Below are 14,708 nucleotides of genomic sequence, written 5' to 3'. Positions count from 1 at the left end.
GCCTTTCACATCTTAGCGCTAGCATCCACTTGAATTCTTTCACCTTGGTGCTGATTCATAGAGAGGCTGAAACACTGAAGAGCGTGACGTCAGCCCATCAGAGGAGCTAGAGGCGCCACCGCATTAATAAGGTACCGTATTATTTATTCGAGATGTGTCAGTGGATTGGGCGCAAACTAATGCTTCCGGCTGGCAACCTGTAGGGTACGCTTTTTAAATCTCCAGGTACGCGGTTTTCTTTTGTTCGATTTGTTTATTTATAAACGTCTCAGAAAACACTTCGTTATTACTACTTCGGCGGACTTTCGAAAGACTATATATAGGGTAGGGATTAAAAAAAATATCGCTGTAAAAATAAAATGAAGTATACATTTCGGCAAAGGACACATGTGGGGAAATGGTGCTATTCCAATACATTACCCTTTCAAATTGGTGTATTAGTTCGCCTAAACAGCGTTTTCTATGGCTGCAAAAGGGGTGAGTTTACAGACACGAGAGAAGCAACCTTAAGGGTGCAAATTTTCATAGTGTGCAGTATTGGTTTGCAAATAGAATTCGTGATTGCAGCAATTTATTGGTCTGGCACTACAAAAGCATAGCTAACAACTTCAAGAACAGCTACGGCCATGTAAAGTTCACTCATATAAGTAAAAACAAAATAAACGCACGCACTCTAACTTGGAAGAAGCGTTTCTGTTATCACAAATCTATTGTTTTTCGTCTGCGCTCTTTCATATCAGAAAGGATTTTGTTAGCTTGACTGTAACTTTTCCCAAAATTTAAAAAAGAAATTGCACATTGGGCCCGTCCGGGATTTGAACCCGGGACCTCTCGCACCCAAAGCGAGAATCATACCCCTAGACCAACGGGCCGCTGAACGACCCTTCGCATGTCTTTACAGTCGAAGGAACACCTACATTAGGAAAATGGCTTTATCATTTCTGGCCTTCTCATTGTTATTCAACAGCTGTGTGTGTGTCGGGCGGCACGCAGACCGTTGGCATTCAGAATGCATCTCGGCCTGAGCGCTCGTAATCCGGAATACATGCGTCTTACAAAAAGCTTCAGGGTAACGTCGAGGCAGGCATTACAGCATGTCTGCAGAAATAACTGTTTGCAAATTTTACAAGGTCAAGCAGCGTTAGGCTGCAGCTCTATTGAGTGCGATACATTTTTGTAGCAGTTTAAGAAAAATTGAGGAAGCGGGAATCGAGGATTGCTTCGAAGGAAAATATTGCGCCGCCCGCATTGCTTCGCTATGCACAAATACTAAATAGGGAACTGTCTTTTAACGTAGAACCTGCATGCTGAAATTTTATTTTCAATCCCCCAAGGAAACGAATTTCATCGAAATTATCCCAAATACTAGAACATTTATATACTTCAATGTTAAACCGCTCAGGGAAAGGGGCCTTACCGACGGAAATGAACCCTGCGCGATAGGTATTTCAAAACACGCGCCCGCTACAAAAAGATTACAATATAAGCATATCTCGGACAGATATCTACTGAATGATGTCTAATGAAGTCACGTTTGAAGGGGAGCGTCTGTCTTCATTTATGCACTTGCGCACTGTGATGGCTGACACCCTGCAGTCTGGTTGCTACTTACCTGTTTGTGCAAGCAGTTTACTCTGAAGTGACTTAACTGGTTTACATCAGACTTGTACGTAACGAATTACATGTAATAACTTAATTGTAATGAGTTATGTGTATATGTGTTCTATCGTGTATTCTTCAATTGACCGATTACTTTGTTTAAGCAGTAACGCTCACTGTAATTCAAGCACATGTTCCTTAGAGTAACCAATAAGCAACCAGTCACATTTCTGAGCGAAACAAGCTATAACAGGAAATACAGCATTGAGTACTTAAATTTGTCTGTAATTCGAGCATAGAAAGGGATGAAAACATGTGCATGAGTTACCCCCTTGTTAGATATCAACGTCCTTCATCTGTGCTTGACTCACCTGAAGATGACAGGCCTGCAGATTTGCACACCGCTCTTGGGAAGTCGGATTCTTAGCTCCCCCCCTCTCCTCAGTTTTGTCTAATGAATAACTTTCTCTCCCTCTCTCTCTCTCCTGGAAGCACTTTTAAACAACCCTCATATATAGGCGCTGAGACCTGCTGCCTAATTCTCTTCCGCTTAGTGTACTCTATGACTTCTCTGTTGAAGACAGCCTTTTTGGGGCAATTAAGTGCATATGTTTCTGTATGTTTTATATACAAGTGATTCACATAGACTTTATTTGCTATTTTAATACATACGAGGACTACTAAAGGCTAATAACTTGCAGCTTCATAATAAATTATATCACATATTTGGTCATCCCATATCTTTAAGGGACGTGAACGTTCACTGGAGTTTGTTCCAATTAATCGTTTTGGTCTCAATTGCCAACGAGTGGAGGACGCCAGTTGGCGGCCCACCGGATTTTCCCTTACCCCTATCAAGAGTGCCTTCACCTTTAGCCCGAATAAGAATAAAGCTTTAGGCTTCGTAGTACACACAGACCCGAACACTGCGTTATTGAGTAACGAAAAGCTTTTAAGTGAGGTGTTCGTACGTCATAAGGCAGCCCTTGGCTGCAGCGCCCACATCGAGCTAGTTTTCAGTGTCGCTTCATAAGTGCTCCAAAGAAAACTAGGAAAAAAAAAGCAAAGTTTGAAAATTTTATTGGGGATAACCAACGTGCGAAGGATGGCGGAGGACCCATTGAAAGGCCCAGGCCAGCTCGTTCTATTTGCTGCTGCATGTTTAAAATGATAATAATTTCAGGCAGGACAGTAACGCTAAAGTAATCGATTGTTTTTTAGCGAGGTATCGAACCGGAACTGACTCGAAAGTGAAAAAGGGGGAAAACCGTTATTTTTGCTGGAACCGGAACTGAACCGGAGCGCCACCATTTCTTTCGCTACGGAGTGAAACCGAACAGCAAAAATAACGGTTTTAGATTCAGGCTGGCTGCTTTTTCTAGAACTTTTAAACCATGCATTCTCTACACTTGTGGCTCAACAATGCTTTTGCGTAGTCGAGGTATGCATATGTAAGTCCGCACCATCTTCCCCTGATATTAGAATTAGCACCGCCATTAGTACGGTTTTCTACGTATCGCGTCGGAGGGCAGACATGTTAATAGCGTACCACTAAGCGTTTGAAATTGATGATCGACAAATAGTTTTCCATTAGTTGGAAACCTATAGTATATGACCGTTGAAATAAGTATACGCACATCCTAGCTGGACAATGGCTTTCATTCGCACAATTTGAAGTAGGTGCAATGACAATGAGGCTGCTTCGGACATGGGCTTCCTCAAGTTTAAATAAATCGAAGCTTTCTTTTCCTACTATTGGATCGGCTGTAATTTTCCATTGCCAAAAATAATAGCATAGAACGCTTTCGCGAAACAAGCCTCTCTCGGAATTTTGAGTTAACACCGGCTTATAGATTCAAGGCTGTGAACGTGCCATTTGTACAAGAACGCGTATGTAGTCTCCTTCTACTGTGTATCCCCATCCTCGCTCCTCACACCGCCAGCTCTTTTATCTTTCATATTTAAGACAGCGCCAAATAGACACGGACAAGGGAGGACACAGAACGAGTGCTGAATGGCCCGACGAATGAATGATCCGTACCAACTAGCTTTGAAGTTGAAGTTGAAGTTTATTTCTTTCTTCATTACAGAAAGAAGAAACAAGAGCTAAAGGCCACATGGCCTGACAGGGGCCTCCCCTTCGAAACCTCTCCAGCGCTCGTCCTGTGTCCTCCCTTGTCAGTGTTTTTTTTTTTTTTTTGCGCTGTTTTAAATATGAATGATCCGTACCAACTACCTCGCACCCAAACCCTTCTGAGTCATCTTTTATCTCGTTTCCCTTCCCTTTGCACAGAAAGGTAGCTGGTTAGAGGACTCTCTGCATTTCCTGAACAAATTGTTGGCTATCTCACTAAAGGTTCTCTTTTTATAGATTCCAACACTGGTGTTGGATCTACTTAGTTCCCTTTACCTACTAACTACGATAGCATGAAGAATAGCAGGCGTAATTTCTCCGTGCTACTTGGTATCTGCAGAGTCGAGCTTGCTTACAAAATAATTGTATGCTTTTTCTTACGTAATTATTCTTTGGTTATGCAAATAAACTTTAACTGGCTCGAACCAGTTTGAACTGCTATTATTTCTCTCCGGAGTTCAATCGCAATAGAACTGTTTTTGCAGGACTGGAATTAAAACCGGAACAAAAAGAAAGTTTCGGTTTGACGCACTGCTTTTTTAGTAATTGTTCAATTACTTTCGTGGGGCCGTAATATGTAACTGTAATCTAATAAATCTTGCAAGGTAATTGTAATTGTAATCAGTTACTTTCTTCTTCAACCGGTGCAAGTATGGTTTATTGTTAGCATTTCTTGAATGCAGGTGATCCCACTTGATGCTAAATGCGTACACAGCGTTAGATGCGAAAGTGCAAGTATAACCGATTATAGATTCGTAGAATATACGTATTTCTTCGCGGTGATTAAATAGTTATAACAAACAATTATTGTGTCTACGAAACAACTATTATCAATGTATGTTTAACGTTTAAAGTGTGGCAGTGTGCACTTGTATATGCGGAAATGAACCTTTCTGATGAACGAGGCTTCCCGCGAAAACTTTTCTTACATTCTTTCTATCTTAATATTTTTTTCGTTCGGAGTGCGAGGGTCTGAGGTGCAACAAGGCTGCCTTTTAAATATGCGTTTCTGAAGGAATGAGCTCAAGATCTTTATTAGTGACCAATTTTTCAACTAGCTAACGCGGACGCTTAAAAAGCGCTGGCGTCGTTATTTGCTGTAAACACTTCCGATTTAACAGAATGCCTTCACCGTTTAGGCTCTGACGTCAATATGGCAAGCCTGTGCTTCGAAATAAACCAATATTTTAGAAGAAATGGTTATCGCGCGAAGTTGCTTGGATCGTGAAACGTATCTGCTGTTAGTATGCGCGCATGACGTCGCCACTTCATGCGTGCCAGCATTCACGTGTTCATTTAAAAGTCATTCTTTAACAACGAGAGTACGTGTTCATTGGTTGCTACGCTTCATTCATTGACTGCTACTTTAAAGGGCTCTTAAGGCATTCGGGAGTTTGCAGCAAGCAAGAGGCTTCTCTGCTCTCGTCATCGCTGCCATTCTCAGTAGTTGTCTCTTTTTGCTGCGTACTTCTTATGGATACACGTGGGCACTGCCGTTAGCACCGAAAGCACTCCTTTTCGTTCTATTACACCATGAACTTTCGCTCACGAGGACTTCGCGCTTTATTTCAACTACATGATCTTTGCCTGCGTACGCGCATTACAAAACACGGTACACGACGTGAAATTAATTGAACGCGCACAACTAAAGCGAGACAACGTGAAAGCGCGAGTGCGTGATTGTGTGGCCATCAAGGCATGCTAGGAGACCGACTGCAGTTGATGTTCCTCGGACATGGACCAATGGACAGATTTTACCCAGATGACGTCACGTGTGTGACCTTGGTAGTGTCCCGACGTGCGAAGAAAAGATCGGAAAAGTCTGTACTCGCGGTCGGCTTTCCGTGGCTATGAAGGGAAACCTACGGGCGCGTGGCTGCTGCACATGTGTTACCACGCCAAGTGGTCCGGCACCATTGGCAGCGCTTTTGGTTGCTCGGAACAGACGCTGAATAGACGCAGCTTCCACGTGCCACGGTATCGCGCTTTTCCTGACGCGAAAGAGAAAGGCCGCAATATAAGTAAACTTTTACACTCAGTAGTGTTTTATGTCTTATTTAACTGTTGCTAATAAGGTGTTTATGTTTTCTGTTCCTCAGCTTCACCTAACGTTGATTAAAACGCATGATTCCTGTTAGAAGCGATCTCACTTGTGCGAGCTTTTCCTCCGTAGCTTTCCCTTCATAGCCACAGAAAGTTGTCCACGAGTATAAATAGAAGCTCATGATTGTTCTTTGAGTTACAAACTGAGCTGGTTTAATAACACTTTAAAAAGTGGTGCGGTTCAAAAGACTAGCTGGGCCCGTCCGGGATTTGAACCCGGGACCTCTCGCACCCAAAGCGAGAATCATACCCCTAGACCAACGGGCCTGTTGCCTCACTCGCATCTTTTAGCAGTACAAGCAACACTTCAATAAAGAGAGCAGGTTTCTCTTTTTTATCTAAAGGCAGAGGTTATTGCTATTCAATAGTGCGCAGCGTGAAGCATGACTGCCTTTTGGTATTCTCAGCGATGCTGCGGCTTACAGTTTCGTTTTGCGAATTCATTTATATATGTCAAACGCGGTGGGAAAGAAGCGATCCTTACAACCGCGCTTTTCACGGCGGTTGACCTTTATGTATGACTTCTCAACGAGACCTGAAAAACATTCAAGTACCTAAAGTACTTAAGGTTCTTGAAGAATTGGGAAAAATATCGAGAGCTGAAAAAGAAGGCGTACTATTTTTTTCGAGTAATAACGAAGTCCAATATTACGAAAGCTCAATGTATGTCTTAACATTGCGATTAAATGTGTGTCAGCGTGTGAAAAAGTTGCTATTGAGCTTGAGTTATCTTTTTTTGATTGCTTAACGTCTGGGGGAGTCCATTTAAATAGAATATTAGCAAAGCAGCCGCATGCCTCTTGTCGATAGCACATTATTCATTTGCTTCAGTACCAGCACCACAACCTTGTATTTGCTTGTCACTACACACACACAGAAAAGTTACCCTCTCGAGGGTGCATTGGATGTGAAATCACCCTTTCTGCATCCTTACTTTCTCTGAACATTTCGAAAACGGGTGCATTTGTTAGCAGAACACCCTTAGTGCATGCAATAATTTATGGGTAGTATAAGGGTGTTTAGTGTAAAACATTCAATTTGCAGAATTTAAGGCTGCTCGGGGACTTTACTTATTTTATTTATTTATACAATACTGCAGGCCCAAATGATGGCCCAAGCAGGAGGGGCAGAATACATAAATATTTACGTATGCACGTATTTATATACGTACACACATGAAAAGAAAATACAAAAGCAATGCAACATAAGTAAATATCATAAGAAAACAAAAATGAAAGCGACGACCAATAAGATTAAGAGAAGGTACACTGAAGGAAGACAACTTGACAAACATTAGAACAGTATCACACGCATATATGAGCACTTGCAACCACTATGGAGAGAGGGAACGAAAAGAAGTACGAGAAGTTGAACGAGCGACAATTGCAAAATAGTGAAAATAATAGAATATGGAAGATGTGCAAAGTATCAAACAATATTCACGTGTAAAAAAGAAAAAAACGGAAAACAGTAACAAGGCTTGCCGATATGGCAATACCCCCAGTATCAAAGACACAAGCGGTCAATAGAATCGGTGTTTATCAATTGTGATAATGGCAGGCTGTTCCAATCTGTTACAGTGCAAGGGAAGAAGGAAAACTTAAAAATGTTAGTTCGGGGTTATAAGGTGTTGAAGAATCAGCGTGACGGTGCCGTGTTCGGCGCGCTGTAAATGGTTAAACATAAGCCTGGGGGTGGAGGGTCAAACAGTTGTTTTTAAGCAAGAAAAGAAATTTCAGTCGTTGTATTTCCCTGCGTATACTTGTAGCGTTTGAATATTATGTTGATTCATTAGACTAGTAGGTCAGTCAGTCTATATTTAGAAAAAATAAACCTGACTGCTTTACGTTGGACTATTTCTAAAGCGTTAATGCCAATTTTCTTATAGGGATCCAACACAATGTATGCCTATTCCAGTTTCGGTCGGATGAGGGAAGTGTAAGCCAGTAATCTAGTACCAGAGGGAGCGTGCTTTAGTTTATGCCTGAGAAGACAAAGCTTCCTGAAAGGCGAGTTACATACGTTAGAACTGTGGCTATTCCAGCTGAGGTCACTGGTTATTGTGATTCCAAGATATTTATATTGGCTGACCTTGGTGAGCGGTTCAGAACCGAGGTTATAGACAAACGACTCCTTTTTTTGTTATGGACATATAAACAGTTATTTTCTCTGTTCAGTTCCATGCCCCACCGACTGCACCAGGAAAGAATGTTTTGAAGGTCAGAGTTAAGATATAATTGATCTTCGTGGCAAGTAACCTCGTTAAACAACACACAATCGTCAGCAAATAGGCTAACTTGAGCAGGATGAGAAATTTCTTTAGTGATGTAGTTCATGTACATTAGAAATAGTAAAGGTCCTAGCACGCTACCTTGAGGTACTCCAGAGGTTACTGAAAGTTCGTTAGAAGGGTAATTAGCAATTGAAACAAACTGCTTGCGATTAGACAGGTAAGCCGCCACTCAGTTAATAATATAGGCTGGAAGATCTACTGATTGTAGTTTTTGTATAAGGTTATTGTGGGATACAAGGTCAAACGCTTTCTTAAAGTCTAAAAATATTACGTCAATTTGGCTTGACTTGTCAAGAGCACTTGCAAAGTTGTGGATAATTGTGGTTAATTACGTCACAGTAGAGAAACCCTTCCGGAAACCATGCTGATGAGGAGACAGTACGTTGTAGTCACTTAGGAATTTGGCTATTTCATTAGCTGTAATATGTTCGATCATCTTGCAACATGATGAAGTTAATGATATAGTACGATAACTAGTTACCTGGGTTCTGTTACCTTTTTTCGGTATGGGAACTACACGTGCAGTCAGCCAGTCTGTAGGAAGATTAGCCGAAGATAACGAGGAACGGAAGATAACAACAAGAAAAGGGGATAACACTTCAGCATATCTGCGCAGAAAAGCGTTCGGTATGTTGTCGGGTCCTGGAGATGATTTAGCTTTGAGGTTCAGCAGCATCGACACCACTCCCGGTTGCGAAACAATATCAAAGGTCGAGTTGCATGACATGCGGTTAACATTAACGGTTAACATTTAAAGCAAGTAAAAAGCCATAAGTACGTGCCTATATTTCACTGCAGTTTGCGCCAAATGATTGTTTGAGCCCGTCATATGGTCTCAGTAGGCTATGGATTTCAACCTGCTACTTCGCGTACGTGGCGTCTCCGATCGTAAAGTGGAAATGCACAGTTTCCTCATTTATTTCCCATGCTGCCTTTTGCTTTCTACCACCGGCTTCGTTAAGTTGTTTTAGCTCAGTGTTGTTTTATAGATCAGCTGCCAATCGTTAGGGAATCATGGCGCATCAGCCAATCGTATATAGTTCTTCAGGCGCATGTTCTTTCTGGTGTGTCATTGGGGCTTGTGCAATATTATGCTCAGTAAGCCTTGCGCTATTTCATGCAGTATTGGTGTAAATAAGTATTCACAGGTGCGCGCGGAGCGATCTTCTACCAATAAGAACGCAGCATTTACTGTGCAGGTTGCACCTCCCGGTCGTAAAGTGGAAACACACTAGTTCGTCCTCTTCTCTCCTTGCTGCCTTTCACATCTTAGCGCTAGCATCCACTTGAATTCTTTCACCTTGGTGCTGATTCATAGATAGGCTGAAACACTGAAGAGCGTGACGTCAGCCCATCAGAGGAGCTAGAGGCGCCACCGCATTAATAAGGTACTGTATTATTTCTTGGAGATGTGTCAGTGGATTGGGCGTGAACTAATGCTTCCGGCTGGCAACCTGTAGGGTACGCAGTTTAAATTTACAGGTACGCGGTTTTCTTTTCTTCGATTTGTTTATTTATAAACGTCTCGGAAAACACTTCGGTATTACTACTTCGGCAGACGTTCGAAAGACTATATAGGGTAGGGATAAAATTAAAAAAAAAATATATCGCTGTAAAAATAAAACAAAGTAGACATTTTGGCAAAGCACACATGTGGGGAAATGGTGCTATTCCAATAAATCACCCTTTCAAATTGGTGTATTAGTTCGCCTAAACAGCGTTTTCTGTGGCTGCAAAGGGGGTGAGTTTACAGACACGAGAGAAACACCCTTAAGGGTGCAATTTTCTATAGTGTGTAGTATTGGTTTGCAAATAGAATTTGTGATTATGACAAGTTACTGAAAGACATTTTTTTTTGCCGCAACTAACACTCACGAAAGGAAGACACATAAAGACAAAACGGGCGGCACTTCCAACTGAAAGTTGGAAGTGCCGCTCGTGTTGTCTTTTTGTGTCTTCCTTTTGTGAGTGTTCAATTGCGGCAAAAACATGTCCTTTTGCAAGCACCAACTAGGCCAACAAGCAGTTCTGTTGCGACAAGTTACTGGTCTGGCACTACGAAAGCATAGCTAACAACTTGAAGAACAGCTACGCCCATGTAAAGTTCAATCATATATTTTAAAAAAATTAGATAAACGCACGCACTCTTACTTGGGAGAAACGTTTCTGTTATCACATATCTTTTGTTTTTCTTCGGCACTCTTTCATATTAGAAAGGATTTTGTTAGCTTGACTGTAACTTTTGTCAAAATAAAAAAAAGAAAACACATCGGGCCCGTCCGGGATTTGAACCCGGGACCTCTCGCACCCAAAGCGAGAATCATACCCCTAGACCAACGGGCCGTCGTGCGCAGGCGGCGGAGCAAGCACAGCAGTTCCTATCTTTATGTTACAGATAGTGTACGTGCAGCTTGCGCAACAAAAGCCGGTTGCCGCCATTCGCAACGCGCCGGCCTCGTTCGGCGCGGCTATACGGAAGGATTGAAAGTCGAGCTACGTAGAAAGGTCTTGCTCAGCGCTCATCAATCATATCGCGGCGCACTGAGTAAAAGAAAGAAATCTGCATATATGTTGCCGATTACACTTGTATGGAACGTAAACCACTTTGCGCGCAAGTAGTTTTCCTAATTTAGGAAACAAATGGTGTGGTGCGAATAAGCGTGTGGACAGGCAAACAGAGAAAGATGAAACGAGAGAAGACAGCGCAGCGTACAGCGTACTGTACACTGCTAAATAAAAGGCGCAAGCTTCTTTTGCTTCTCGCATAAATTAAATTGTGGGGTTTTACGTGCCAAAACCACTTTTTGATTATGAGGCACGCCGTAGTGGGGGACTTAGGAAATTTCGACCACCAGGGTTTCTTTAACGTGCACCTAAATCTAAGTACACGGGTGTTTTCACATTTCACCCCCATCGAAATGCGGCCGCCGTGGCCTCTTCTCGCATACCTACATCGCCATGAGGCATTCTAGTTGGTGATCGAGGATTTCGCAAATATGAACTATAGATGTTTCTGTACATTGATAATTGTGTAGAAAAGCTTTTGATACCCCCGGTATGCTTTGCCTCATATACTTTTGTATTGTGTGTAGCCCACAGAGCACATATTAAGAGCGCCGGAGCGGTGCGCTGCCACTTTCATCAGCACATTCCACGCGGGAGACAGCAGGCTCGGAACAATACTTTCTTACCACTTCTAAACATGTGCTGCGAAGCGTTGGACCCGCCACTTTATACGAGCCTATTGCCTTAGCGTAGTTCTATTTTATCAGTTACCTTACGCGAAGGCAGTCATCCACAAGGAGCCTTATCGCTGTTCGGGCAATATCTTTTTTCCGTTGTCGCCGTCAGGTTTGCTGAGCTGGCTCGTATAGTTGAGCATACGCAGGCGCAACGTTGCCTCGGACCAGTGCTTGGTGTCGAAGTCAGAGCCGCTGGTACACCTCTATGCGCGGTGCTCACGCGCTCTGCGCAAGTGTACCATGTACTGCATACGAGCTGTGCCTGCAAGAAGGCGTTTTGGTTTGCCGGTGCCACATAGCGCAAGAAAATGGCAACATAGCCTCGGTTGCTGTAAACTTGCCACGCCTTCTCAGAGATGTGGCCTGTATGTAGAAAGAAACATGTTGCCTCTCTAGCCAAGATTTAAAAGTTATTCTAAGGAATTCATATAGGACGTTTGTATATTTCATGTATTTCATGTTTATGGCGCAGCTTTCACCCGCTTTTCAGTATTGACCGCGACATGGAACAATATGAATACGTTTTGTTCGTGCTTTCTGACTCAATGATTTGCCCGAAATATTTATGAACAACCTACATCTGAAAAGTAAAAGCCTCATCACGCTACTTTATTGCCTGGGTTTCGAGAGTGCCACTGACTTGTCAGTCATGTATGAAACCAATGCATTAACTAAAAAGAACTCCGAGACATCTGCTATAGTGTCTCGTTGGTGCGTGAGTCTGTTTGCGCTGCATCATATAAGAGCCTAGCACTTTACAACGTCCGTTTAAAATAAAACTTAAGCCGTGCTGCCAAAAAATATCTAAGCTGGGCACTTCTTATCATCAATAATTCTTCAGCAATCGCAACACGTTGAAGGGAACTTCAAGACGCCAATGAGCGAGTGAGGACCTTTTAGCTCTCCTAACCTATGACGCAGAAGCTAATCTGTGCCTCGTCAGGTGATGATGCAGTCTGTATCGCCAGTGATGCTCGCGGGACGCTAGCGTGTTAAAAAAACGTGGCATTCAAGAGAGAGAGATATAGATCGAATGTGGTTTGAGTCGCGCACTTCAATCTCCCAAGGAAGAATGATGCCACTAGAAGAATAGGGGCGGATTTCACAAAGCTTTTAGTTCGTAAGATTTATGTGCATTGGTTGGCTATACAATGTCCAGCGTCATGATTGCCTAGAATTAGCTCTTGAGAACAGTTACATCGCGATAGCGTTTTGTGAATGCGGGCCGAGATCTCTCACAGCGGAATTCGTTAAAAACAGTTACCCATGTTTGTATGCTATATTACAGGAAAGTTTCTCTTCCCTATTTGTGTTCCATGGCAAGGAATAAGTTCCATTTGCACTGCTTTTGCGGTGTGGGCAACAAGTTATACCACTGATAGTATACACGTAAACATGTGCAATATATGCGCATAACACATGCGAGCTAAACTGCCCCAAATTTTTTCCCGTCCTATCACGTTTCTTTCGCAGATCAAGAATGTGCTGAAGGATATGCCAAAGAAGAGCGAAGCCATATTTGGATGGACTTTGGTTGACATGAACTTTGAGGACAGTGTCGGTCGGAAATGCCCACTGTACGCCGAGTCGACGGTTGCTTTCGCGAGAACTGAAGCTGTGCGTCGTGAAATAGGCAAACAACACCGATACGCGCTGCGAAAGCTGCTAGAACCTTACTGACTATAGACATATGTTTCGAGCAGGGGACTGCTTTTCAATGTGCCTTTGAATATCAAGTTCGTGTGCCCGGCTGCTGTCACCAGCAAACCCTAAGGTGGAATGATTGAAACAGTGTGATTTTATATATATAAACGTTGATGTACCAATTTCGCTCTCTTTGGACAGTTACGTCAGCACAGGCTGAGTGCAATTTTTGAAGCTTTCTGAAGGACGAACTATATAATATCGGGATACAAACACGGCAATAAATAATCATCCTTAGAGGATGAGCGTGTGGCCTTCTCTGTAGTCACTTGTCTTCAAAAAAATTTCATTCGCTTTTTTTATGCACCACTTGAATATGTGCACGATCCACCAGAGGACAAATTGCGCAAGATGGTGACAGGTATGGCGGACATGCTATGGTTTAAGAAGAAAATAAAAGAAATGATAGGAGCTTTTCTCTAGGTTCTTGCCCACGACGGAGTCTTCATTTTAGCGCCCAGAACAAACACGTATGCGTGGAGCATATTAATAGCCATTTTAGCAAGCTTATGCAAATTTTCGAAGAACTTTCCATAGCTTTGTCGCCGCGCTCTCAGAGAGCGACCCTCCTGAAAAGGAATGCGAAAATTTTGGGGATACGGGACTTATCAACGTCGTCATATGCATTAATTTATGCGACCCCTAATGGCTCGTTTCTGCGTATCAGGAGCCATATCCTGTAAAGATTCGGGTTCCAAAGAATTCAGTTTCACGGTCGCGTCACATTTGGCGGTCCGCTGACCTAATGAGAACGAGAGGAAGGACTGGCCAATCGGTGGGCAGGTTTTTTTCTGGAAATGAACGCCACAAAACAAAGAATAAATATAGCAAATTAGGAATGCTTCCTCATAGACAAAAATAATTTGTTGATGTTATTGATGAGGTATTATGTTTTTCATTATGAAACGTGTGTGTGACATACTGGTGGTGAGTGATTTAGCGCATATTTGGTTTGCTGCTCTAGACCCATTTATGCCTCTAGGCGGGACCTCATACGCTAACTTGGCGTGCCACGTTCGAGGAAGCTTTCCTTCACCGCCGCCTTTTCATTCGTCGTGTTCGGAGATTTCACCCCCACCCCCATTTTTCTTCGCCGGTGGTTGCTATGGCTTCCGCAACAAAAAAAAAAAAAATAATGCGGCTCACTGACGACTGAGAGAGAGCGACAGTTTCCTCGTTGGCCAGGCACTGTCGGAAACCACCAGTCGCAAAAAATGGCGATACGCACACCACTTTGGCCGCAGTATCAATGCCGCTAGTGCGTTGCGGCCCCAAAACAACCTCAAGCAACTCGCACGGGTGGCACACTGCATCTCTGGAGAGCCTGAATTGCCTCCTAAATTCTTTGTCTCCCAACTCAAACGCGTCTTCTGGATGTCGAGGTCGTCACCGCCTCTCACGGAGGCTCGCTAAAGGCGCCAACAGAGGGGCCACAGAGATCACCATCACCACCAACGCCAATCTCGCCCGTGCACACGGCACGCACAGGCTCTGCGCACGGCACACGGCGCCTCCAGATCACACCAAAGCACCTCGCGCCACTTCGCTTCGTAGCCGACGACCGATTCCGTTTCCGGATAATGTACATGTGCGTGACGTCAACATAATGTGCGTGCGCGCCCCGAAGTGATGG

The 14,708-nt window shown here is 43.2% G+C and overlaps 1 protein-coding gene and 3 non-coding genes across 4 annotated transcripts in view; 1 reads left to right on the top strand and 3 right to left on the bottom strand.

Annotated features, from left to right (window-relative positions):
* The window catches only part of LOC126542330 (uncharacterized), a 69,443-nt gene extending 56,034 nt beyond the window's left edge, over positions 1 to 13,409 (top strand). The window contains exon 9 of the mRNA XM_072286122.1: positions 12,845 to 13,409. Coding sequence (XP_072142223.1) covers positions 12,845 to 13,051 — 207 coding nt within the window. The 3' untranslated portion in view covers positions 13,052 to 13,409. The remainder of the gene's footprint in view (positions 1 to 12,844) is intronic.
* Positions 801 to 872, bottom strand: TRNAP-UGG (transfer RNA proline (anticodon UGG)). Its single transcript has one exon. It is a non-coding gene; the product is annotated as a tRNA-Pro (tRNA).
* TRNAP-UGG (transfer RNA proline (anticodon UGG)) lies at positions 6,032 to 6,103 on the bottom strand. The gene has a single exon. It is a non-coding gene; the product is annotated as a tRNA-Pro (tRNA).
* Positions 10,401 to 10,472, bottom strand: TRNAP-UGG (transfer RNA proline (anticodon UGG)). Its single transcript has one exon. It is a non-coding gene; the product is annotated as a tRNA-Pro (tRNA).
* Positions 13,410 to 14,708: the final 1,299 nt, after the last annotated feature.

This window comes from Dermacentor andersoni, chromosome 2 (genome assembly GCF_023375885.2).
Source record: "Dermacentor andersoni chromosome 2, qqDerAnde1_hic_scaffold, whole genome shotgun sequence".
NCBI lineage: Eukaryota > Metazoa > Arthropoda > Arachnida > Ixodida > Ixodidae > Dermacentor > Dermacentor andersoni.
This window is presented reverse-complemented; position numbering and strand designations above follow the sequence as displayed.